The 25401-nt window shown below is 46.1% G+C and overlaps 1 protein-coding gene across 2 annotated transcripts in view; it reads right to left on the bottom strand.

Moving 5' to 3' along the window:
- Positions 1–12418: 12418 nt before the first annotated feature.
- The window catches only part of STX2 (syntaxin 2), a 30774-nt gene continuing 17791 nt past the window's right edge, over positions 12419–25401 (bottom strand). The window contains exons 5-11 of one of the 2 annotated variants that reach the window (XM_075535060.1): positions 23795–23868; positions 23117–23225; positions 22200–22273; positions 21961–22098; positions 20577–20687; positions 18265–18378; positions 12419–14470 (exon numbers count right to left, since the gene is read on the bottom strand). In XM_075535060.1, coding sequence (XP_075391175.1) covers positions 18298–18378; positions 20577–20687; positions 21961–22098; positions 22200–22273; positions 23117–23225; positions 23795–23868 — 587 coding nt within the window. In that variant the 3' untranslated portion in view covers positions 12419–14470; positions 18265–18297. The remainder of the gene's footprint in view (positions 14471–18264; positions 18379–20576; positions 20688–21960; positions 22099–22199; positions 22274–23116; positions 23226–23794; positions 23869–25401) is intronic. The other variant, XM_075535061.1, reaches the window with a different exon arrangement.

Here is a 25401-nt window from a genome sequence, read left to right as displayed (position 1 = left end):
GCCGCAACGTGAAATCCTTGGAGAAAGTGTGTGCTGACTTGATCAGAGGGGCTAAGGAGAAAAACCTGAAAGTGAAGGGACCAGTTAGGATGCCTACCAAGACTGTGAGAATTACGACCAGGAAAACTCCCTGTGGGGAAGGTTCTAAGACCTGGGATCGATTCCAGATGAGGATCCACAAGCGTCTCATTGACTTGCACAGTCCGTCTGAGATAGTGAAGCAGATCACTTCCATCAGTATTGAGCCTGGAGTAGAGGTTGAAGTCACCATTGCAGATGCTTAAATCAACTATTTTAATAAATTGATTTATCTGTTGGTAAAAAAAAAAAAGACTTTCAAAAAGAATGCTGTGCCATAGCAATTGAATTCTCAAAACATGTCGCGTAAGCCTGACTCCAAAAATAAGTCCTCGTTGTAGTTCTTAAAAGAGGTCAATTTACAGTAAAAGTGGTGGTGTCCAGGCAACTACACATATAAAGAAGTAAAATCAATTGGCAATAGAATGCAGCAAGACAGATAGACTTCACCAAGGAAAACAGAGACCCCCCCAAATGAATCACACTCAAAAGACACCATGCAACCCAAAACATGCTGGATCACCAAGGGAGCTGACAGTAATTCAGGGTTTGGAGAGTTTGGTGTGATAATATTCCAGAATGTGTTGACATGACAACGTTTGCATAGAGCAGCCTGTTAGGGCTCTTAACATACATGCTGCATTGTGAACGCACTGTTACTGCATGTGCTGCATTACTGCATACCCAGTGTTACCGCAATATGTATGGGAAGTGCTAACACAACACATGCAGTACCACAGTGCGTAAACAACGCAGCATGTATATGACGAGCCCTAACACAGGCTGCTCTATGCAAGCATAGTCAACACTGGGTATCGACAGGGGTTAATAAGAAAAATTTTTAAATATATAACAAAGTACTGTAAATAAATATACTGTATATCCAAGACCAGAGATATACTGGTACTTGTATTCAGCAATGCTTGGCGGAGCAAGGGAGTGTGACCAAGCACAGGTAAGACTGTAAAGGCTATGTCATTGGTCACAGACCTGGAGAAGAAGAGCGGCCACATCCGACATTCATCTGACAAGATGTGGTGTGCCCCAGGTACCAGCACACAGAAGCAGGTACGTTGTTCTTGCACGGTACAGCACAGAGGCTGTCAGTGTGCAGGAGAAAAGAAGAGTAGTGATCACAGCGGTCATCGGATCACCCACAGAGGCTGCAGGCGAGCAGATGAGCAGGAGAGACCGGAGAACAGGTAAGTTGGACTTCCACCCCTCACTTGAGTATAAGCCGAGGGGGGCTTTTTCAGCAGCATAAAAATGTGCTGAGAAACTCAGTTTATACATGAGTATATATGGTACTTATCCTTACCACTGTATTTCAATTTTGTTTTTTATTGTTTCTATTGGGTCTTGCAGTTTGTGACGCACAGAAGGAGTGGGTGCATAGAGATAATAACTGATTCAAGGGTTTGTAGGGGATGTAGGAGTGGGTATGGAAGATAGGGAGGGTGAGGGGATTTCAGATAGACAGATTCTAAAAAATTACAAAACTCACTGCTTTTGAGACCATTACTACTCATAGAGACCCTGTAATGACAGAGTAGAACTAACTGCTCCCTTGAGTTTCTGAAATCATAAAGCTTTATGGGAGTAGAAAGCCTCATCTTTCTCCCAGAGAGCACTGGTGGTTTCTCACTGCTGACCTTGCAACTGACACCTCAATGAGGAACCCACAACCTCATAGACCAGGCAGTAAGGAACATCTGACCCTTGGGCCGTACAGGCCAGCAAAGGCATCAGTGCCAGCTAGTGTCACACACCTCACCAGAGAGAAGTCCCTCTAGCCATCACATTCCAACAACTCATTGCCATCGAGTTGATGCAACTCACAGGGTAGACCTGCCCTTGAAAGTTCCCGAGACCTGAGCTCTTTACGGGAGTAGAAAGCCTTGTCTTTCTGTTTGACCAGTGTGGCTTGGAAATTATGTTATGAATATCCAAATGGCAGTTAGATAGACAGAGATAAAAGAGAGAGGTGGACTTCTGGCAGAAGCCAAGCCCTGAACCAGTGAGAGGTCAGCCCAGGGGCAGGGACAATTACTGGCTGGACAGGAGAAAAAGGGGTCCATGTGTGGGTTCCACTGGGACATGGCAGGTTGGGTGACAGTGAAGGAAACCACCCCCTCTCCTTACATCTCAGACAAAGCTGACTTGAACTCACATTTCACAGAGAAAATGGAAATCCCGGTTTCAGGTGTGAGCCCCTTCCCGTCGAGTCTCATTAGGCCCACCCTTCCACCACACCCCCTCCCTCAGAGACAAGCTCCCCAGAAACAGACCCTCCAGATGCTGATAGGTAAGGGCAGGTGGCTCTACACAGAACTCCATGCTAAGCCTGTTTCTCTCTGGGCACGGGGCTCAGGGAAGGTGCCAGGGAAACTGAGTCAACTAGACTCAGGGACATGATTTCAGCTCTGGAATGATAGGGGAAGTGGGTCACAGTTGAAGATGAGCCTTGAGGCCAGCAGCTCTTGATGGCCATCCCTGGGCTTCATTAGCTCACCTGCCCAACTCTTGAAGGTCCCCGGAGTTATGGACTCAACATGGCACACTTCAGTGGGGGAGACACTGCGAGTAGGCCTGGTCGCCCGTCTAGCTGCCTCAGGTCACAGGGACAGAGGTAGAGGTGAGCACTCAAAGACCATCAACTTTTTACTGGGTTTCTGCTGACAGCTGGAGGCCCTCCTGGTGCTAATGGTTCATGCTCTTTTGTGTTCCACAGAAGGCTCTAGGTTCCATTCTGTTTCTGGCTGGGTTCTCTAAAGCAGCAAAACCATCGATGCTTATAAATGTTAATACACAGAGATTTATCCCAGTTTATCCCAATGGCTAAAACAGGGGTTGAGGTGGGCAAGCCCTGCATCTGTGGCCCAAACATCAGACCAGGCTTCTCCTACCTCACATTAACTCCATGAGCTGATGAGCTCAAGATGGCAGACTGTATATTAACATTTATAAGCAGGGGTTAAGTCCAGGCTGCTGACTCATAGGTTGCAAAGGTTAAAGTCTCCCAAGATTAGCAAGCATTAAAATGTCACTGGCTCCAGTCCAAAGAACAAGAGGCCAGATGAGGGGGGCCTCTTTTCCAACCAAGCGGCTACTTACAGCAATCTCTTCATGGATGTGTCTATCTTATGCCACATCTCATCATGGAGGTAGTTACATTATATCAGGTCACATCATGGAGATGATTACATCATAGATCCCATCCCCCAAATGACTGCACTGTATCTCATTATGGGGTGATGACCATATCCTAATTGCCAAAGCACTGAGTACCATGGCCCAGGCAAGCTGATACACAACCTTATACCACACCACAATCCACACAGAGATGAAAACCTTTCTGAAAAATCAAGTCACTGAAAACCCCCACCTGGAGTGCAGTTCCACTCTGACACATGTGGGGCCACCAGGAGTTAGTATTGACGTGACAGCAACTGATTAGGTTTTTGTCATTTTCGGTGTACCAAGCAAAAATACCATAGTGATGGAAAGAGGTGTCCAGGCCCTTTGTGGGCAGCTTGGAGGACAATCGCAAGCTGGGCCAGGCCTTCTCTAATAGCTGTGGGAGCCTCCACACTCACAGGGTCTGGAAACCTCCGGAGAGAGGATTTTCCGGCCCAGGGAGTCCCTGTGGGTTGTGACAATTATTCCTTTCCAACTCACAGGAAATTGAGTCCCGTCCCTGCTAATAGAGCCTGGGCAGCCAATTTTTAATTGAGAAAACGCTTTCTGAATTGGCCTGCCTGGGAGGGAGGGCGGACGGGCGGGAAGAGATTAAATTGCTACATGCTGTGTTTCAGTGTGCTTTGGCCAGATGCCCTGAGCTGAGCCGGGCTGCTGCAATGACTGCATTTACTCAGCACAGCCCATTGTGTCACTGACACTGGGGCTAAATGTCTACGGTGCCAAACCCGGACTCCCCCTCAACTGAGGGGCCCACACTTGGAATTTTTCTAAAATCGTACTGAGAAATTACAAGAGAACGCGAAGTTGGTTTAAGCAACATGGGAGTTTCCCTCCCCAATTAAGGCCTAGAAAATGACAGACCAAGCACAACCCCCTTTGTCTTCGTCCTCCATCACAGACACACAACACATCTGCAACTCAGAAATCAGTTGTCTCACAGTGTAGAGGCCCAGAGGTCTGAATCGAGGCACCAAGGAAAGTTTTTGTTCTCTGTCTTCTCCCAACATCTGTGGGCTCAGTATTCTCTGGAGATCTCCATGTGCCTTGATATCAATTAGAAAATTTTTGTGTAACCGAGGCTCAAGCCAGGGCCTTCTGTGGATGTAAATAGAAAGTTATGCTACCCATGAACACAAACAACCCAATCTCTAGTTGTGCTTCCCACCCCCCAAAAAAGTGTATAGTCTCTACTTCATAATCCAAAGAGCCCTGGCTGCCGATCAGTGGCTTATGTGTTGGGTTGCCAAGTACAAGGTCAGCAATTGAAACCCACCAGTCGACCTGAGGGAGAGAGACAAATCGGCCGCTCCCACAAAAACCGACAGCCTCAGAGACCCACTGGGGCAGTTCTGCTCTGTCCTGAGTGGTAACCAACTCGATGGCAGTGAGTTTTGGGAATCCATCATCACAGAAATCATGTTTAATATATATATATGTATTTTAAATCCAGGAGGTGCAAATGGTTTGCTGTCGACCCACAGATTGGCGGTTTAAGACCACCCAATGGTGCTGTCAGTGGATGAGAGACCTGATGAATCTGCCTGTGCAGAGACAGCAGCGGAGAAACCCTCCGGGGCAGTTCAAGGTCACCAGGGGTCAGAATGGACTCATGGCATTGGCTTTGTTTTGTTTGTTGTTGTTCTACACTGTTATCATCTATTTTAGATTTTTGTTTCCTGTCTCCTCTAGTTCTGTCATGCTTTGCAATCAGTCCCATTGACTTTTCACTGACTAAGGCCCCACCCCCCACCCCACCCCACCCCGCAAGCCCCCAGGAAGCAGTCAAGGGAATGGTGACACTCAGGAGGAGTGTGGTGCTAACCACCATCAACCACACACACACACACACACACACACACACACACACACACAAAGGGCAGTGTTTGTCCCACACAAAGTTTGGGAGACAGGAAAGGACCAGTGGGATTGAGGAGCCCAGCAAGCAGGAAGCGTGTTTACTACACTGAGGGGCTATAGCTAATGTCTGTTGCTGTTCTTGTTCTTGTTAGGTGCCAATAGTCTGCTTGAAGCACTCTGGCTGTACCTCTTCAGAGGCAGATTCCTTGGTTCTTTTGGCAGCCCATGGTATATTCCATATTCCTTATCAACACCCTAATTCACACAGACTGAGTCTTCTGAAGCCCTCCTTGTTCATTGCCAGCAATGAAACAGAAGCTGTGCATGGACCGCCCGATGGATCATGAACGTGCGCTGCAGCTTTCACTCCGATAAGAAACAGAGCTGGCCTTGACCTTCTCTCCCTCTCCCGCTACTTGCCCAGACTCAATGCGGCAGCATCACTGAAGTAGGACCAGTCTGGACCCCGTTCCCACTACAGGAAGCCAGAGAAGTGAAAGCCCTGCTCTCTGTGTGGGCCAGGGTGTATGCCAGGGCAACTGGATACAGACATTTAGCAAGTGTGTCTGCTCCCACGAAGGAGCCACCAGCGAGTTTAAGGCCAAGGGTCAGACCAAGAAGCCTGTCCCCCACTGCCACCAGGACCAAAGAGGGAAGTTCCACTTTGTGGCTGACTCCACTTCAGTCAGGTGACTCCTTGCCTGGAAGCAGAAATGGCTGCATGGCTGGTGCCATTACTGATGTTGAAACACTATCCAGACTCCCAGCTCTCACCCCACTCCCCAAACTGCCCAAGGACAGAGCCCTTTGGGCAGGGAGGGGATGGAACACTTGCCTCAACTTCTGTTGAATAAAGCCACTGAGGCGGCAGTAAAATCGTCCACTCCTGGCTGTGGGTAGGGGCTCCCCATTGGAATAGAGACCTTTGGAATCTCAAGCCTCAGAGATGCTTCCTGGTATCCCTGGTCCCATAGCCGGACATCTTATTTATCGATGACTGTCAGATAAACATCCAGTTGGACAAATCCCTCTATCAGTGTGTGGTCCTATACTGGCTTGCATACTGCAAGGATGCTGGAAGCTCTATCACCGGAATTTCAAATCCCAACAGAACCACCTACAGTGGTTTTAGCAGAGTTTTCACACTGTGATAGACTAGGGAGAAAGGCCTGGAAACCTAGTTCTGATTTTGAAAAGCCTAAGAGAACCCTGTGGCTCACCAAACACTGCCCCTGATATGGACGTGCTTATATAGGATATGCTCTCTGTAGGGACCGATCACTAGAGAGGGCCTCTGAATTTGCCAACATGGAGGGCCAGCGGGAGGGGAGGGAGACCATCCATGCAGTGGACAAACAACGGACAAAGCAATGGGCTCACTCATGCCAAAGCTGGATGGAAAAGGTAATTTCAGGCCCTGAGGTACAGAGGTCACTGAGGCAAGGCTGATGGAACAGCTACTAGTACAAGACCGGGTCTTCATTACAATGGAATAATAAAATAAAAAATAAATAAACTCACTGCCATCAAGCCAATTCTGACTCATCACAAACCTGTAGGGCAGAGTAGAACTGTGCCTGTGGGTTTCCAAAGCTGTATCTCTTTCTGGGCATAGAAAGGCATATCTTGCTCCTGTTGAGTGACTGGTGGTTTTGAACTGCTAACCTTGTGATTAGCAGTCCAGTCTGTAATCCACTACACCACCAGAGTTATGATGATGGAACGCTACACATCGCTAAAGAAAAATGATGAAACTGGGAAAGACGTAGCCTTTTCAATAAATGGTCCTGGAAAAACTGGATCTTCACCTGCAAAAGATGAAACGGGACCCATACCTCACACCATGTACAAAAATGAACTCAAGATGGATCAAGCTGGTTTAAATATAAACCACACAACCGTAAATACCATCAGTGAAAAGCGGGAACAAACTTAAGGGCCCTAATACAAGACAGAAACACACTACCAAACAAAATGAAAAATATCCACACTACAGAACACTGTAGAAGTGTAGACGGACTGCAACCTTCTAAAAATATGACACTTAAGCATTTCAGAAGATTTCAGTTAAAGAGTTCAAAGAAAACCCACACACTAAGGAAAATACTTAGTAATTATACATCAGATAAAGGACTAATCTCTAAAGCCAATAAAAAAACTACAACATCTTAACAAGAAAAGTACAAACAACTCAATAAAAAAGGGTACAGCCATGATTAGATAATTTACAGGCAACAACAAACATATGAAGAAATGCTCACGTTCATTGGCAATAAAGAAATACAGATCAACACAACAATGAGATATCACCTCCCACAGGCACTTTTAGCAAAATTCAATAAAACAAAAAATAACAAGTGCTGGCAAGGATGTGAAGAGATTGAGACGCTCTTACATTGCTGGTGAGACTGTAGACTTGTACCACGACGACGGAAATCAGTATGGCATTTCCTTAAGCAAAAACAAACACAATTACTCTATGATCCAACAATCTCTCCATTAGATATATACCTTAAAGAATACAACATGAACATAATGCATACATATGTTTATTGCAAGAATTTCCACAGTAGCAAAAACATGGAACAACCAAGAACTGATTATAAAGGAATGGATCAACAAACCGGTACATTAATACAATGGAATCTTATGCATCAATAAAGAACAATGATAACTCTCTCAAACACTGCAAGACATGGACAAAACTAGTAAACATTATGCTTGGCAAAGTTAGTCTTATAAAGGCAAATAGTTAATTACACCATTATTATAAGGAAAAACAAAGAAAAATAAATGTGATGTCTACACCTAAAGATAAAACTTTAAGACTATACAGAGGCCAGGGATGGAGATGAGAACAGGGAAACAGGCGAGTTAGGGAATTATAGGTAGAAGAAGGGTGGCAGGGGGGAAAAGATAGAGGGCCACATTTATTTGGGCTAGCAGGATATTATTACTGATTTCATTTACTGAAATGAGTTGTGTAGCTTACATAGAATATGCTTCTTTAAAAAAATTTTTTTAACCTGCAAGTGAAGGCTCACAGCCTTAAAACAAATCAAAACAACTTTCTAATTCTTTATTCCTTGGTTCTAAATATTGGTCTGAGTGGCTAAAAATAGGAAGAAGAGTAAAAATGGAGTGTTTAGTGACATTGGAGTGTTTAGTGACATTGGAGTGTTTAGTGACATTGGAGTGTTCATTTCAAACATATGGGAAAAGAACAAAGAATGATTAAACTCTGAAACACCTATGACAAGAATGGATATGGAGTGACTTATGCCTCAGTGTGACATTAGTCAATTACAAAAGGACAAATACTGTAGAGACCACTGTTCTAAGAGTAAAGAGCAAGTACAGGTTCCTCATATGAACAGAAACAAACTTTCATGGGGACTAGAGGCAGGAGGGAAAAGGAGAGAAGAGGAAGCAATAGGCTAGAAGGTAGACAAGTTTTATTAGCTAAGGTGATGGGGAAGATAAAATTTTACACTGGAAGGGGAAGAAAAAATAGAAGGGGCAAGAAGAGGTATTGTGAGGTTAGATAACTTGTTTAAATTGTTAGTACAAAAATTATTACCTGAAATGTAAACCCTCACCTAATTCACAATAAAGTTAAATAATGAAATAAAAGTAAAAGACGACAGAAAGGCATTTACTGCAGTTCATATTAGATTTTCCTCTCCTATAAAACCACAGGAGCAATGGTTCCCTGAGGGCAAGGGAAGGGGGAGGGGAATAGGGAGCTGATAGCATTGATGACTGTATAACCCCACTGGATGGGCTCGAACAACAGAATTGGATGTGAATAGATATATTGGATTATGTAAGATATGGGGGGGGACTACCACAGGGAAAATAATAATAATCATAAGGGTTCCTGGAGTATAAGGGGAGGGAGGGAGGGGAGGTGGGGAGCTGATATCAAAGAGTTCAAGAAGGAAGAAAATGTTTTGAAACTGACTGTGGTAGCAATTGTACAAAACTGCTTGATGTGATTGAGCTCTGAAATGTTATGATATCTTTAAGTGCTCTCATTAAAATGATTAAAAATAAAATCACAATAAGGTCTCTCAGGCTCTTTCTGTTAGCCTCGCTTCAGAACGCAGAGACATCCCCTGTGCGGCTGCCCTGGGTTTGTGGAATAAGGTGGTCATGGCAACACCTATGGGCGGGTATGAAGCAAAACCCGCTCACGCTCATTTCATGCAGCACTCCAGCACAGGTGACGCCACACACACTCCCACCGCTATGAACCTCCTGCCCTCCTTCCCAATTCACACAGACCCTAGGAGGGGCAGGCTGGAGCCAGGATCAATTGTGGGGGCATGGTCTCCCCTCAACTCCACCCCAAGTCTCCAGGCTCAGGAAGAGCTGGAGGGGGTGGGGGGGCCTGTGGAGAAGGAGGGGAAGAGAAAGCCAAATGTAGGGCATGCTGCTGAGCTACATCCAGTCCACTGCTTTGTCCCCAGAGGGCTTCCAAGGCTGTCATCTTTACTGTCCTAGAGGAGCTGGGCTGCTAACCATAGGGACATTGGTTCAAACCCACCAGCAACTGCTCGAGAAAAAGATGAGGCTGTCCGTTCCGCTCCTGTAAAACTGACAGCCCTGGAAACCCTAGATAGGGGCACTGTGAGTTGAAACTGACTCCGTGGCAGTGGGGTTTGGGGGTTTTGAATCTTTAAGGAAGCAGACCTCATTTTCCCCCATAGAGTGGCTGGTGGGTTCAAGCCATTGACCTTGCAGTTAGCAATGAATAGCTTTAAGCAAAAACCAACAGAGCCACTTGTCATGAGTGGATTCCGCCTGGCACAGGCCCTCTAGGTGGGAGTAGTTTCCCAGGCTGTTATCTTTCTGGGAACTGGCCCGTTCCAACTGCTGACCTCGCTTCCCAACCGAGCACTTCAGCCCGGGTCCTTCCGGAGGAGGCCCACACCACCTCCCCGGGAGGTCAGAGCCAGTGTCCTCCGAAAGAGATGTGCCCGAGGGCCCGGTGACCCACAGGGGAGACGAGCCGCCCGCCCGCCCGCACGCTCACGGGGAGCACGAGGGAGGCCAGCAGGAAGGGCGCGAAGCACGTGGGGGAGTGGGACGGGCGCAGTCACCCCGTGGGGACGGACGGACGGCAACCACTGCCTCAAACCACGTGCGAACCGCGGAAGGAAAAACGGATTTGCTCGGCCAGCAGTCATCCCACATAGCGCAAGCACGTTTTCTTGCTGCCTTTCAGGCTAACATAGAGGGAAAACACAGCCCCAGGCAGGTCGAGGCACGCTCTTGGCGTCCAGCCCACCACTCCACCCAATGGGGCCGGCGAACCTGGGTCCTCGCGCAAACGCGGCCATGGGCTTCCCAAGCCCAGCACTGTGGGGGCGTCCTAGAACTCACTGTGAACCGTCTTGGGGGCGTTCTAGAACTCTCCGTGAGCGGTCTGTGGGGACGTCCTAGAACTCACTGGGAGCAGTCTGGGGGGCATCCTAGAACTCACTGGGAGCAGTCTGGGGGGCGTCCTAGAACTCACTGGGAGCAGTCTTGGGGAGCGTTCTAGAACGCTCCATGAGCGGTCTGTGGGGTGAGCGGTCTGTGGGGACATTCTACAACTCTCTGTGAGCGGTCTGTGGGGGCGTCCTAGAACTCACTGGGAGCGGTCCGTGGGGACTTTCTAGAACTCTCCGTGAGCGGTCTGTGGGGACGTTCTGGAACTCGCCGTGAGCGGTCTGTGGGGTGAGGGGTCTGGAGGACATTCTAGAACTCACTGGGAGCGGTCTGTGGGGTGAGCAGTTTGGGGGACATTCTAGAACTCACTGTGAGCGGTCTGTGGGGGCGTCCTAGAACTCTCTGTGAGCGGTCTGTGGGGACGTCCTAGAACTCACTGGGAGAGGTCTGTGGGGGCGTCCTAGAACTCTCTGTGAGCGGTCTGTGGGGGCGTCCTAGAACTCTCTGTGAGAGGTCTGTGGGGGCGTCCTAGAACTCTCTGTGAGCGGTCTGTGGGGGCGTCCTAGAACTCACTGGGAGCGGTCTGTGGGGTGAGGGGTCTGGAGGACATTCTAGAACTCACTGGGAGCGGTCTGTGGGGTGAGCAGTTTGGGGGACATTCTAGAACTCTCTGTGAGCGGTCTGTGGGGGCGTCCTAGAACTCACTGGGAGCGGTCTGAGGGGGCGTCCTAGAACTCTCTGTGAGCGGTCTGTGGGGGCGTCCTAGAACTCACTGGGAGCGGTCTGTGGGGGCGTCCTAGAACTCACTGGGAGTGGTCTGTGGGGACGTCCTAGAACTCACCGGAGCGGTCTGTGAGGAGGCCGCGGGCGGACATTGTCGTCGTTGTGAGGGCCGGTCACGGCCTCGCCGGCCTTGTGCGGCGCCTCACCGCCCCTGCTCCTTGGTCCGAGCACCAGGGCCGGAGGCCCGTGGAGCAAGCGGGTGGGTTCGACTCCACCCGAGACGCCCAGCGGAAAGGTCAGGGGGCAGCTCCCGTGGAGCTCGCAGCGCCCCCAAGGCACATGTGTGGAAATAGAGGGCCTCAACGCGGACGCACGCACGTTTCCCACGCGTCCCGGGGTCAGCGCCTGGCGATCCGGAAGTTCTCCCCGTGGCGCCCACCCCCCTTCCGGCTCTAGGCATCCCTCGCTCCGCCTCGCGCTCCGGGTCCGCAGACCTCCCACCCTTCGCCCTTCAGGGGAGACTCTTGACCAGTGTTTCCTTTTTTTTCCAGAAACATCCCACCACGCCGTTGGACGTATATCCGGAGGGGCATTGGATTCACTGAGGAAGCGATCTGGGACGGACGAGGGGTCCGTGCACGTGGGGACTCCGCCCGCGAACCTGGTGACACAGCCAGCCCCGCTGCTGGTGAGCAGCCCTACGCCCTTTTCTCCCAGACTTCATAAATGTTGGTTTAGGAACATCACCTTCCAATATGGTTAGGCTTATGTGAGGGCTAAGAAATTAAGAACATTGTATTTAATAAGGAAAATAAAAAGATGGAAACCCAGAATATGGGGGTGGGGGGAGACTCCCCAAATAAATGCTACTCTAGAATCTGTCAGAGCCCGTGGTCTTCGGATGGTGCTCAAAGGAGCTGGATCAGCCTTGATTGTACATAGCAGAGCTCAGGAGGCTTCCTTCCTACCTGGTGGCTGACCTCTGAGACATGGCCAGCACATACTTGTAATGTGGACAATGATAGCACAATTATCAAAACACCTATAGTTATTAAGTTATACTGTTATACACAATAACAAGCACAGGTAATTTTCTTAGAACAGTTTATTAATAGATATACAATTAAATATCTCTAAAAGTCTTTCCAGAAATGACAAGCCAGAAAGCATTTGATTTTCAGTTCTCAGAGAATTTTTTTTAATAACAAAATATGGAAACTGTAACAAATGGATCTGCAACTATTTTTTAAATTGGATTTCAAAAAGATACATGAAGTCTGGACATACAAACGTGGCATCTGACAACTGACTTGTGTATCATTAGTGAAACCAAAGAGCATTTCCATAATTTAAGAATTGTTAAGAAAGTTAGGATCTTGCTAAGACTGAAGGTGAAGAAAAAGCAGAAGTGTATAGAGGGGTGCCGCTTCTACATGTAGACATAATTATGCAAATGTATAAAAGTTACAGCAATACAGTCATGATCTCTAAATACTTAAATACCCTTCGAGACAAGTTATATATTCAACTTAACCATATTCCTAACAGGCCTTTTAAAGACACGAGACATATGTGAGCTGGCATCTTCCTACAGAAGTTCTGAGTGCACAGGGATAACCAGCAAGTAAATGAGGCATGTGCCTACAGGCGTGACTCTAAGTGATGCCACTCAATTTGGCTGGGGGGTTGAGGAGGTGGGAAAACATGGTGCTGTTAAGGAAGGGACACCTCTAAACTGTTCGCTATTATCCACACTTCCAAGCGTACATATATCCCTGAGGTTAGTTTTCAGACCTAAGCATGTTAACATACAGCTGAATGCACATAGAGTAATTTACAAGGGTACAGAATATGTTTTGGATATCCTTTACCTATTCAACTAAATGCTAACAAGTTGCTATCTTCACAAACGTCCACTCACTGGTAAGATTCATACATTTTTATCAGACTGGAAACAAATTATATTGTTTTACAGAAAAAAAATAATGAACAATAAGATGTTTATCAGAAACATCTAGAAACTTTGCCAGTTAACTTTTGAACATCAGAATTATCAGGTACATAACAAGATCATTGAAATGAACTAGAGTGTACTTTTTTTAAAATTACTTAATGTCTAAGACTCTGTTCTTTGAGTCCTAAATCTGGGTTTCATCATCAGACTTAATTTCAGAGTCTAGAGGTATAAACAGGAAAACCTGTTTATTTGTTTAGTGAACAAAAAAGAGACCACTGTCTTTACTGTGTGTTAAACTGACAATTTATTATCCTGGGCAATGGAGCAGGTAGCCAAGGAGCTCAGTACAACATCTAGACTTTTCTGCAGGGACCAGAAAGGGGAATTTGAAGGTGTGGGTGGGCTCATGTTAACAGAAGGCACTTGAAACGCTTTTGGGGGATGCTTTGCATTTTTTTTAATGGCAACCAGTGCATTTTTTTTTAATGGCAAAGGCAAGCCTGGTAAACAACTGTACAGAGATGGCTCTGGGATGATGAGACTTCCTGTTTTATTCAAAAGGTATTTTTTTAGTATATAAAACAGAGCCAATTAAGATGTTAATATATTAAACAATTTGTAAACATTTAAAACTATAAGTATCTTACAAAACAGCTTTTGGGATGATAGAGATCATCTTTGCAAACGAGAAAGAGACATAGATTAAACAGTACAAAACAGCTCTTAATTAGCTTGCTTGCTGGGAGCAGGGGAGGGAGTCAAGGTTTATACTTGACACCCAATAGTTTCATAATAGAAAGTACTCCTTATTAAGCTTCACATGAAAAATTTTAACACTGAAGTATGAAAATGAAAATTAAGATCTTCAGTAATTCCTTATTGTAAGGCCATTGAAGCCAGCTCCACATTGATACATTTGGGTGGCGTGTTACAAAGCCCAAGGGCACCGACTTAACCCTGACACTCCGCCTCCAACGCTTCCCGGGCTGTGTGTTCTCTTTGCAATTGTAACAGAAAGGAGTCGCAGCCCATGCAGAGTGCGTCACAACACTGAGGACTCGCTCGTGAAATGATAGGATGTGGGTTTGCCGCAGATGTAGCCTGAGTCACCAAGGGTGAACAGCTCTTGGGATGTGGCTGCTATGACAACGTCGTTGCTAGGATAATTCCAAGGATCACAAGCAAAACAATTACACAAATAATAATGAACATCATTTTCTGCAAGACAAAGAAAAAGATTAATTCATTTTGCAGCACACCACAGGAAAGAAATCACCAGTATCATTTAGTGTCAGTTCCCAACAAAATCCTCCCAGAATTGAAGCAATGGGTCATCCCAGGTTTCAGAACAGAGTACACTCAAGAGTGTGCCTTTAAGTGGCACCTGTAAGTGAGTGGGAACAGGTGCAGATAGTTCTTAGGTAGCCTGACTTTAATGAAAGGCTCAACGCCTTTCGAGGATTTAAAAATCGACCTGTACCACCAGCCAGTGATATTTTCCCACAAGCCTTTTGAAGCCTCTTAATATCAGCAGACACTGGGGCTATCACAGGCGCCGAGCCCGCAGGAAAGCCAGGCACATGCACTGTTTGCTTTCCCAGTACACAGAAATATGTTGACTCGGGCCACACAGGCATGAGGTGAGCACCTGCTTTGGAAAAACGGGGCCTTTCTGCGCACAGGACTGCTGCAAACCTCCCATTTGTTTAAAAAACAAAAGCACATAGTCTGCACAGCAATGAAGCTATGTGCAATAAAGAGGTGCACCTGTAGACGAGGGTGAGTCAAAACGTATTGCTATAAAATCAAAGAAACCTGTATCCAACTCAAAGATGAAAGTGAGAAGACCCTGAGGCCATTCGCTGAACAGTGCAGGTGCACCCCTCCTTTCCAGCATCTTCTTTCTCTCACACCTTTCCAGAGAGGTCCTTTTCCTTCCAGGCCCTCACCCCACCGCACTGTCAGAACTAACCATGTCCCTTGCTCAGCACACAACTGCCGTCCACTGTGCACGCACCCCAGAGAGCTGCCTCTCCACTACGTCCCTGCTGAGTTCCTGGGGGGCTGCCTGAGTGTGCTCTTCTCAGTTCCTTCGGATCTGAAACGCTGTGCCCTAAAGGCATATGTTTACCAACCTTGCTAATGATCCTGATAATATGAGAGTAAGTCAAAAGTACTGCTGGGGTTCCAGTTCATGCTTATTCCCAACAAAATGTGTTTAAACATGCATGTATACATTCTAACAGTATAGCTACAGACAAGTTCTCCCTGTAAAACAACCATCTTAGTCTTGCTAGGGTGCCTTACAATAGATGTTCAGTCAGAACACAGGTTTCCAAGGAGAGCTGCTGGACCAGTTACATTGTAAGCAGAGAGGTCAGATCAGAAGGTATGGTGACCATTTGGGGGATTCCGCACGGGAAATTTTGATAGACTGTCTCAGAGGACCCAGGACTATGATGGTGAAGAACTTTCAAGGAACACTGGAAGGAAAATGCCAGTAAATTTGCAATGAGAGCAACTTTTTTCCATCACAGCAATGAACCTGCACACTCTTTGAGGGGAGCAAGACCTGACCTATGGGAATTTCTTTAGGACACCTGAACCCATGCACCCTACAGAACTGACGCTGCCCCTCCATCCTCCTCTTTGCCCCCAGACTGACTTCAAGAAGACTGAAAAGGAGCATGACGGCCATGTGGACGTGCAGGCGGTCAAAGGGTACGGAGTCCTTCAGGGAAGGAGGAGATGGAAACACTGCCTCCCGAAGGGTGTGCACCTGGATGGAGGCTGTGCTGAGAAAGCATGCCTGCCCATTTTCACTTTCTTTGTTTCTTAGAGATTTCTATGATTCTGGAGCAATACTTTTTTTTACTTACCTTCATAGCTCAAATACTTGAGATTCTCCTTAGGGAAAATGTACACCCTTGGGAGTCAGTCCAGTTCCAAGTTCCAATCTCAGCATTTACCATAGATACTTGAGTATAAGCTGACCCGAATCTCCACCAAGGCACCTAACTTTACCACAAAAACTGCATCAACAATGTGCTGAAAAACTCAGCTTATACTTGAGTATGTAGGGTACTCTGTATTAAAGCATGGGCAGGTTCCTCCCTCACTGGTCTCCATATCTAAGGGACCTCAAAAGGTGTATGGACAAATAGATTTCAAAGATATTGTACTTTGCACACATTTTTTGAAGGCCCCCAGTCTGTGAGCTAAGGCCATGGGATTATCAGGTGCAGAGCGTGCAGCCCCCGAGGAAGGCGTTCAACAAGTATATGCTGAAGGGTGCAGGGGTAATGCAACCTCTCAGAAGCCACTGTCCAAAAGGCACCAATCACTGACTGCCTTGTGTGCAAAAATATCAATTGTTTGCACCCCCATCTGTTCTTGTGCCTGAGGATCCTGCTAGACTTGTTTGCTTTTGCAGGTCCAAGGAGACTGGCAAGCCCGGGCTAGGGCACAGGACACACAGGCCTTCTCCGCCTCCACATCAGAATCCAACAGCATCAGTGAAAAGCCACTCGTCCCTCCGGACCTAAGTGAAAATGGTCTAATTCTCTCTCTGGTGCATCCACAGTCACTTAGCCACTTTATGGCTTGTAGGAAACATTATGAAAATAGTTTATCAAAAGTGATTTCAAACAACAAAAAATGCCCTTATATTGGTGAAGGAAAAGCTTAAGTACCATTTTTCCTGAGTGGGGCCAAGAGGAAAATGGTTTAAAAAAAAAAAAAGACACATCAGCATATTGCCTAATGACAGCAGAGTTTCCGAGAAGCTCTTTTATCTGTCTCAAGAACGGGTGCTAACCCGGGTGAAATCCCCAAGCTCACTACGGAAGCAATTTCAAGTGCAATGGTGAGGCTTGAACAGCATCAGAACACAAGCGAACGGTGGTTACGCATGTAACCTGTGGTTACTCACCACAGACCCTAAGCGTAGCAGGCATGCACGCTGAGGAATACACCCCCAGACTGAAAAGCAGTAGTGACACCTGACTGTCCGATGACTCTTCTGTGTATGATAGTCTTTCCAAGTGCCCAGGGACTGTCAATTTGGCAGCGAAGTGATGAGTTCACCTGGGATTGGTGTTACAATCTAGAGACCTGGAGGGTCGCCCCACAGTGTCCTCATCTCCCCGGTGGTGATGCCAGACCAATGCCTTCAGAGAAACAGCCAGCTTACCCGCCCTTACCATGCCAGCCAGCATTCACTCAACGCAGAAGCGCTAATACAAAGGGGAGTCAGAGAGCAAAGACTCAGGCTACTGGTCACACTAACAGAGGGAAAATACTGATATTCTAAATCAATCAATCATGGTAAGTATCTTTTCTATTCCAAATCTTAGAATTAATAACAGGCATGCTAACAAAATAACAAGTAGTTTCCATTTTAATGCAGAAGACATTCCCAAATAAAAGATATGCTGCCAAATAGAAACAAATTAGACAACGGATTTTAACGCCATGGAAAGTGTAACAGAGCTTTACTTCCAACCCCCCCAATTCCACAGTAAAATGAGCAAAGCCACAGTTTTTCTTTTTCCTTCATTTTTAAATGGTTTTATTTGGATACCATTTTATTTTTGAACAAATATGTTTCACAAAGTAAGTTGGAGTAGTTGCAACTATTCAAAATGTTAACATCTAAGATATATTTTAAAGTGTTAGTTTTCTAATTAAGCATTAATTATCATGGTTGTGGCCCTTCCCTGTCAGTAACTATGCAGAGAGAGAAACGATCTTCTGAAATTAAAATCAAAATTATAAAGAGCTAGCTATCCCACTGAGGCAAGGTGAGTACACCCAAAAGAAACTTTAAAAGGAAACTTACGCAAAAGGCAGCCTTGGTGTGGACCCGAGTTAAGCTTGTGATGCAGACACCACCAGAGGGCGCCACCCAACACGCAGGGGGGCAGCCAGGCTTTTTAGTATTCAGTCAATTAATAGGCCAAGTCTGGCTAGTTGAAAGTGTTAATGAGTAAATGAGGCGATTAGTTACTTACTGCCACGCATGCATACTGCCATCATCTGCATCATCACTTGCCAACTGACAACCCGATAATTAGAGCAATTACGGCCACCAGAACCACTGACACAGCAACAATTATCCACTTTTTCTGTCAAAGAAAATGCAAACCGATTATGTCATACATTCACCCATCGTGCCACCTTAAAGGACATCATTTATTGAAAAATGACCCAGTAGGACTTGTTTCTCCGTCTACATCAAAGGGCTTCAGCTCAACCCTATAGGGCATTTTTTGGTTATCCAAAATTAAGTAATAAAAGACTTAATTTAAGGTCAGTTAGTTTTCTAGTGCCGCTATCATAGACATACCCAAGTGGGTAATTTCAACAAACAAGTGTTTTCTCAGAGTCAAGGAAGTGAGAAGTCTTCATGCAAGGCTCCCGCTCTGGGGGGAAAGGCTTTCTCTGTGGGCTCTAGAGCAGTGGTTCTCAACCTTCCTAATGCTGCGACCCTTTCACACAGTTCCTCATGTGGTGGTGACCCCCAACCATAAAAGTATTTCGTTGCTACTTCATAATTGTAAGTTTGCTACTGCTATGAATCAGGTGACCCCTGTGAAAGGGTCATTCGCCCCCTCAAAGTGGTCGCAACCCACAGTTTGGGAACCGCTGCTCTCGAAGAATGTCTTTATCTCTGCAGCTTCTGTTTCTTGGTTCCTTGAAGATCTATCTTCCACCCCACCTCCCATCTCTGCTGCCTAATGGGCTCTTTGGATCTCTTGTAATAGATTAGTAACTCAAAACACACCCCACACTAGTCCTGCCCCACTAACACAACAGAAGACTCATTCCCAAAAGGAATTATAACCACAGGCATTGGTATTAAGATTTCAAACACATATTTTGGGAGGACACAATTCAGCCCATAACACGGCAGGAGAATGCGGAGAAATTAGATTTCTTTGACAGAGAGGAGGGAAATATGGTCATGTTACTTGGATAAATTGCTGATGGAATGAGACAAAGGAGTATAACATGATTTTCATGTACACGGAGCTATGTAGCCAGCTCAGTAAACTGAGAAAGCAGTTATCTGTGTAACCAGTCCTGCACTCTGTGCCCAGCATGTGCTTATTTGTTTGCCCACCTCGCCAGGTTGAACAAGTTTCTCTACACAAGCCCCAGGCTTCCACCACCTGCCTGAGGTGGTAAAAATGGGGCAGTCGGCCAGGGGACCACCAACATCTAGAACAGAATTAGCAGTGAAGCATCAAAGCCTCTAATTAGTAATTAGTAAATCAGCTTTTATAATTCCTGAAAGCAGGCATCATATTTTTTACCACTTTCCACTCTGAATGACATACAAGCTTCAGGTCTACTCAGCAAGGTAGAAATACAGACCCACCACACCCCAGGAAGACATGCAATGACAAACTCTGGGACTGGGGTCAGAGGTGGGATTTGCCCCACACAGGAGAGAAAGAAACAAGGGCTGAGGGCCAGGAGACACAGGAGATTCTTTCTCAGAACCAAAACACAATTTTAGTTTAGTTATTTTCTTAGAAGAATTTTTTTGTACTTACAAGATCTTATATTCGCACACAACACACTTGAGATTCAGGGAATATTAAAATGCATTTATAAAGCTTAAGTCATTCAGAGCTTCTCTGTATGCTAAGCAAAGAGGGGTGACTATGTGAAAACCTATCTCAAGTTTTAAAGGAATGACAGCAAAATATCTAAATCAGTTTAAACAAAAAAGTCTTGGATTTTAGTCCCAATAACAAAAAACTTCAATTGGACTCACCTAACCCTTATTAAAGGTAAACTATGCGGATCCTAAGCAGAAAGGGACCCCTTTTCTTTTGAGGGCCTTTTATGTGGGTGGTCTCTCAACTACACAGCCTCAAGAAAAATAGTATCCAAACAAATGAATTAGCAAATAGCCTATCTAAAAAAAATAAGAGTTTATATATGTGTGTGTGTATATATATATATGGCGCAGCCAATAATTTTAAAGGAGAATTTCCAATCCTCTTGGTTTTGTGCCTTCCTCCAAATCCTGCACAAGAAACCGAGAGCACTAAAGCTTTAAGCTTGGCCAAGCTAGACGAGGGGGGAAATTGGGTGGGAAGGATTAATTACTTAGAGCACACAAAAGGGTTGATAGTCACCGTAATGTGTCTAACAGACTTTTAAAACTGGTAGTAAAAATAACAGTTTTTGATTTACCGTGAAGCTTTTCATGAGAAAGCTTTTATTTCTTCAAACTACCAGGTTTACACTGCATTACAACGTGACACCAGACATAAGGGGGAAACGTTATCATTCTTAAAACCAAACTCACCCTTCTTGCTTTGCTCTGATATTTAATAGCCTTTTTAGTTTCTTCTTTAGCATGTTCTACATAGTCTGCAGCATTCATAACGTTTTTTTCTATGTTGTTGATCATTTCACCCTTAAAATAAAAAGTTCCAAACTCAGGAGACATTTTCAAAGGACTTGATTAGGTATCTGAAGATAACCATAAAACAGGAGATTTGTCGACAAACATGAGGTACATGTGATGGATACTATGTTCACTTCCACACTGACGAGAGGTAAAGGGTGAGGCTCATCACAACACACATTACTCAAAATTTATTTTCTATTTTTAAAGGACCTCAGAGAGGGTGGGGTGCAATGCTGGTATTTGAGGCATCTCAGTTAGACACTGATAAATGCCTTAAAGTGTGAAAATTCTCTTTCCAGACGAGCACAGAGACAGGTAGTAAGCATATGCATGTTAAACTAACAATTTAGGATTATGCACAAACATACAATGTCTTTTCTAAGGGGTAAACCATTGTTGCTATTTCTTTAAAATATCAGCAAACTAAATGTAGCCTATATTTGGCATGAGGTGACTGCATGAATGGGCAAGAATGTAAACGGGTGATCCCAGTGAAATGGTAGGGAGGAGACACATTACCTGGTTTTCCGTCCACGGCAGACATACTCTGCAGCAGTGCACAGCAAAGCATTGGAGAGTAACGCACAGTCAAACTGTTCATTCACAAAGGCAAATGTACTGCTAAGTTTCAACTACACATGTATTTGGAAGTAGATGAACTGACTGAAAACAATATTGGTATGTCTAATCGCAAACCATGAGGCAACACCACATGGACAGGATTTTCCTCATGGAGTTTAAAGCAATGCATTTGGTAAATGAAGGTCTATGAGATAATAAAGTCTCTGGAACTGCAACCACAGGCTTAAGAGTCTGGCTGTCTAATTTGCTTTCATTTGGAACACTTCCTGAAAATAAAAAGCGGGTCGAAGTATCACCTGACTCCCCCATTTCTCACAGCATGGATGGCAAGGGTCCCACCAAAAATAAAAAGAAATAACCAATTTTCCATTCCCACCCCCGCCCCCGCCTCTGTGTGACTGTTGGCTGTATCCTGCAAACTTACACCGTTTTATGATAAAACTCCCCAGAATAAATAGTGCTCTTCTAAAGGCTGGCAATGCATGTAGAGACTGAGGCCTGTGCACGCAGCTGCCTCGCAGACTGCCCTCCGGACATGGCTCCGCTTAATTCAGCAGACCGTCTCCAACGAGCTCTCCTTGCTTCCACTGTTGCAGGGCTCCAATACAATCACTCTGCCAGGTATACAGCGGAGTCGAGTAGGAGGTTTCACCCAGGAGAGATCTCTACGTGAGAGGATTAGGCTTCCCATGATTACCTGAGTCTCAACAAACATAGCCATGTCCATGAACATCTCATGCAGCTCTCGGATACTGGTTTCCAATTTCATAATATCTTTGTGACGTGACTCGATTTCATTGAGAGCCTGTCTTGTGATCTGTGAATCTGAGATAATCTTGGAAAGCAAGCACAGGAGAGAGAGAGTGTGTGATGAGGTTGTGACGGTTGGACGCTGACAGCAAACAGGAGAGAGAGGAAGACACAGGGTGCACTCACATCTGAGGTGAAAATGGAAGGGTTCCCGCTCTCCAGCATCTCCTCAAGCTCATCATCGGTCATGGTCTTTCCAGCTGAAAGACGGACAATGGAAACATCCGCAGAGTGTGTTCTATAATGAGGACTTTTTCAACCACAAAGCCCCAACTAAAATCTAACTGAGTTGTTACAATTGTCAAATAATGGTTTTCTATCCTTTCAAATATACCTTCTGGGGCAAGTACTAATGATGGGGAAAATTAACCTATGACTTAAGAATTAGGAAAAACTGGAAAATATTCACGAAAAACTACAGAGTTTTTGCCCGGACCTCAAAGGATTTTGACTGTGGTGGTTTCACTGCATTCCAAAACAAAACCCAAATATGTTTTCAGGAAATACAAGAATATCTAGCACTAAACAAGGTAAAATTCACAATGTCTGGCATGCAAAAATTATCAAGCACAGGAAGAAGCAGAAAAACACAAACCCCTAATGAGAAAAGGCAGCCCTGGTGACACTGTGGGATAAACGGGCTGCTCACCGCAAGGTCAGCAGTTCAAACCCATCATCTAACACCCACCGCCACAGCACAGAGGAGAACGACCCTGTTGGCCTCACAGAGCGGCTGCTGGTGGGCTTCAACTACCGGTCTTCCAGTTAGAGGCTACGTACTTAGCCACTGTACCACCAGGGCTCTAAGAACTCGAACAGTAATGGCCACTTAGACCCAATCATCTGGAATTTCCTGCAAGACCTAAATAATCAATAGCTTGAGATGACTTAAGCAGTCTGGCGTGACTCAAACGGCAGGAAGTTATGCAAGGTCTTTTGGTTTTATAATATTGGTAAAAGCAAGAGTGGTCCTACTTTTTTTTTTTTATGTTAAGTACTCTGAAGTGTGTGTGTTAAGTCAGGGAAAGCTCCCCTCCACTCACTTATCTCCAGCTGACGCTGTATGCGCCCTTTGCTCCGCTCCCGAAACAGGGTCTGAGCCTCGTTGTACTCTGTCATGACGTCCACAAACTTCCGGGACAGCACTGAATGCTACCAACAGAGAAACATCAGGATGAGACGTACAAGGTGGTCATGTCTTCTACTCAAGGACATTACAGCTCAGAAGCTCAGACTTCAAAGGGCTTCTCTCCCTGTGGGTTGCCACATTTCACACAGCGGGTACTCTCACCAGACAGCCCCGCTGTGTGTAAAGGAGGGCAAGCCACAGCTTGGGGGCCGGGGGCCACAGGCTCTACAAAGAAAATGGGGATCATGCTTAGAACTCCCTGGTCACTTTGTCAGGGAGAGTCCAAGTCTCACCTCCAACCACTCTCCCCATGAGGGCCTGACCCCCAACACTGGCAAGACCTGGGGAATTCTCTGCTCTTCAGAACACAACTCTGCCGGTGGGCTGGAAGCAGGGGTTTTCTTTGTAATGCAGGCACGTACACTGTAGCCATCTGGTGCTCTTCTGCCACAATGACGACAGGCTAGAAAACCCTAGGGGGCCATTCATGTGTCCCAGGGGTCACCAGAAGACAGCAGTCTAAAGCCGTATCCTCAGCCTGCTACTCAACCTGAAGCACTAACGACCTCAGTCTGGAGGGGCCTCAGCAAACCTGGGTCCGTCGTATCCGAAGGTCCACGGATGTCCTGTTCCCGCCCTCATCCTGGTCAAAGCTCTGTTCAATGGCTAGAAGCAAACAGAAGGGAGTGCCTTTTACGTAGCTGACTGACAGACAAACGCTCTACAGCCCAAGCCTCAAACTGGCTGTCTGGTCTTTGAAATGTGTCCCTTCATAGACTGGGTGGACAGGTGACCCTTCAAAATAATCCACCAAGATGTATCTACCTACCAAGAAGAAACTGTGCTTTCTCTCTCCTCTCTCTACACGCACATGTGCACGTGCGCACACATGTGCATACACACGGGGGAGGACAGGGGCCTTCAAAGAGTTCATGGAACAATCCATCATCTTCTAACTTTATTTCTCCGTGCACCTTTTGAAGCCTCTCAGATACGATATGTATGTGCAGGTGGGTCTGGCTCCAGACCACCACAGTAAAGCAAGTGCCACTGTAACTCAAGCCACACTTTCCAGATCCGTGTCACACTTTGTCATAACGTTACTTTGCCTATCACAGACCACGAGATAGCATCAGCATAGCTTTTCTATCCACGGGACACCAGGAATGGTGAGTGGCCCGAGTGACTGCCATAACCTGGAGGGTCGAGGGCACAGGGAGAGAAGGCAGAGCGCTCTGACTACCTGGTCTTACAGATTTGACTTGGAATGAGCCCCAGTGGTGCTGGCTTCTGACCCCAATTTGCACTGATTGTGGCTCCCCCTGGGCTACACCTGCAGACAAGTTAGCAAGAGCAAATCATACCAGGCTTGTTGGATGGTGGCACAGCAGTTAAGGGGCTCAGCTGATGTCAGGGTACCTGCCCTAACACATTATCACAGGTCTGGTAGGCGCAATTGTACAGCGACAATAAGTAAAGACTATAGTAAAATCATAAAGAGCATGAGAGTTAGAAGAGAGATTGAAATAATGGAGTCAGACACAATTCATAGTAGCAATGCTCACCTCAGCCTCACTTGGTGGTCCACGTGGAGAGAGAGAGAGTTAATGCTAACCAAGGTCTTTATATCCCCTGGGGACATGCAATCCCTTAATTACAGGTGAAGACATAGATCTTGTGCTATAGGTAATACAGTAATGGGAGGGGGTGATCAAGGGGTATCCACGCAATAGGAAGAGGAGGGATTGGGGGTATACATGTGGCAAGATGGGCGGATCCTAGATACAGGATGGCAGCCTAACTTTGGATGTCACAGAGCCGGTTTGACCTGTTCCCTGGCTCAACTGACAGAGACCATTATCAGTAGGGTGTGAACTCCACCTACAGGGACCAAATGGATAACTGCAGGTCTGTCCATCCTCCATAACAGCAGGGAGTGGGGTCTACCATAGTCTGGCGACTGATTGTCTTTATGGAGGATGTCTGTAAGCATCGGGCCTCCCCTCATATGCTAGCAAAAGGCCCCTAAGGCTTGGCATGTCTTTGGGGGAGACAAAGCTGGAGAAAAGTCTCTTTATAATTCCACAAGCTGAGAAGTACAAGGTCAGTAGTTTGAACCCCCCAGCTGCTCTGAGAGAGGAAGATGAGGCTTTGTGCTCCTTAGGAAACCCATAGACAGCTCTACCCTGTCCTGGAGGG

This window comes from Tenrec ecaudatus, chromosome 16 (genome assembly GCF_050624435.1).
Source record: "Tenrec ecaudatus isolate mTenEca1 chromosome 16, mTenEca1.hap1, whole genome shotgun sequence".
Taxonomy (NCBI): Eukaryota; Metazoa; Chordata; class Mammalia; order Afrosoricida; family Tenrecidae; genus Tenrec; species Tenrec ecaudatus.
Note: the sequence above shows the minus strand (reverse complement) of the source record. Positions and strands in the feature narration are given on the sequence as shown.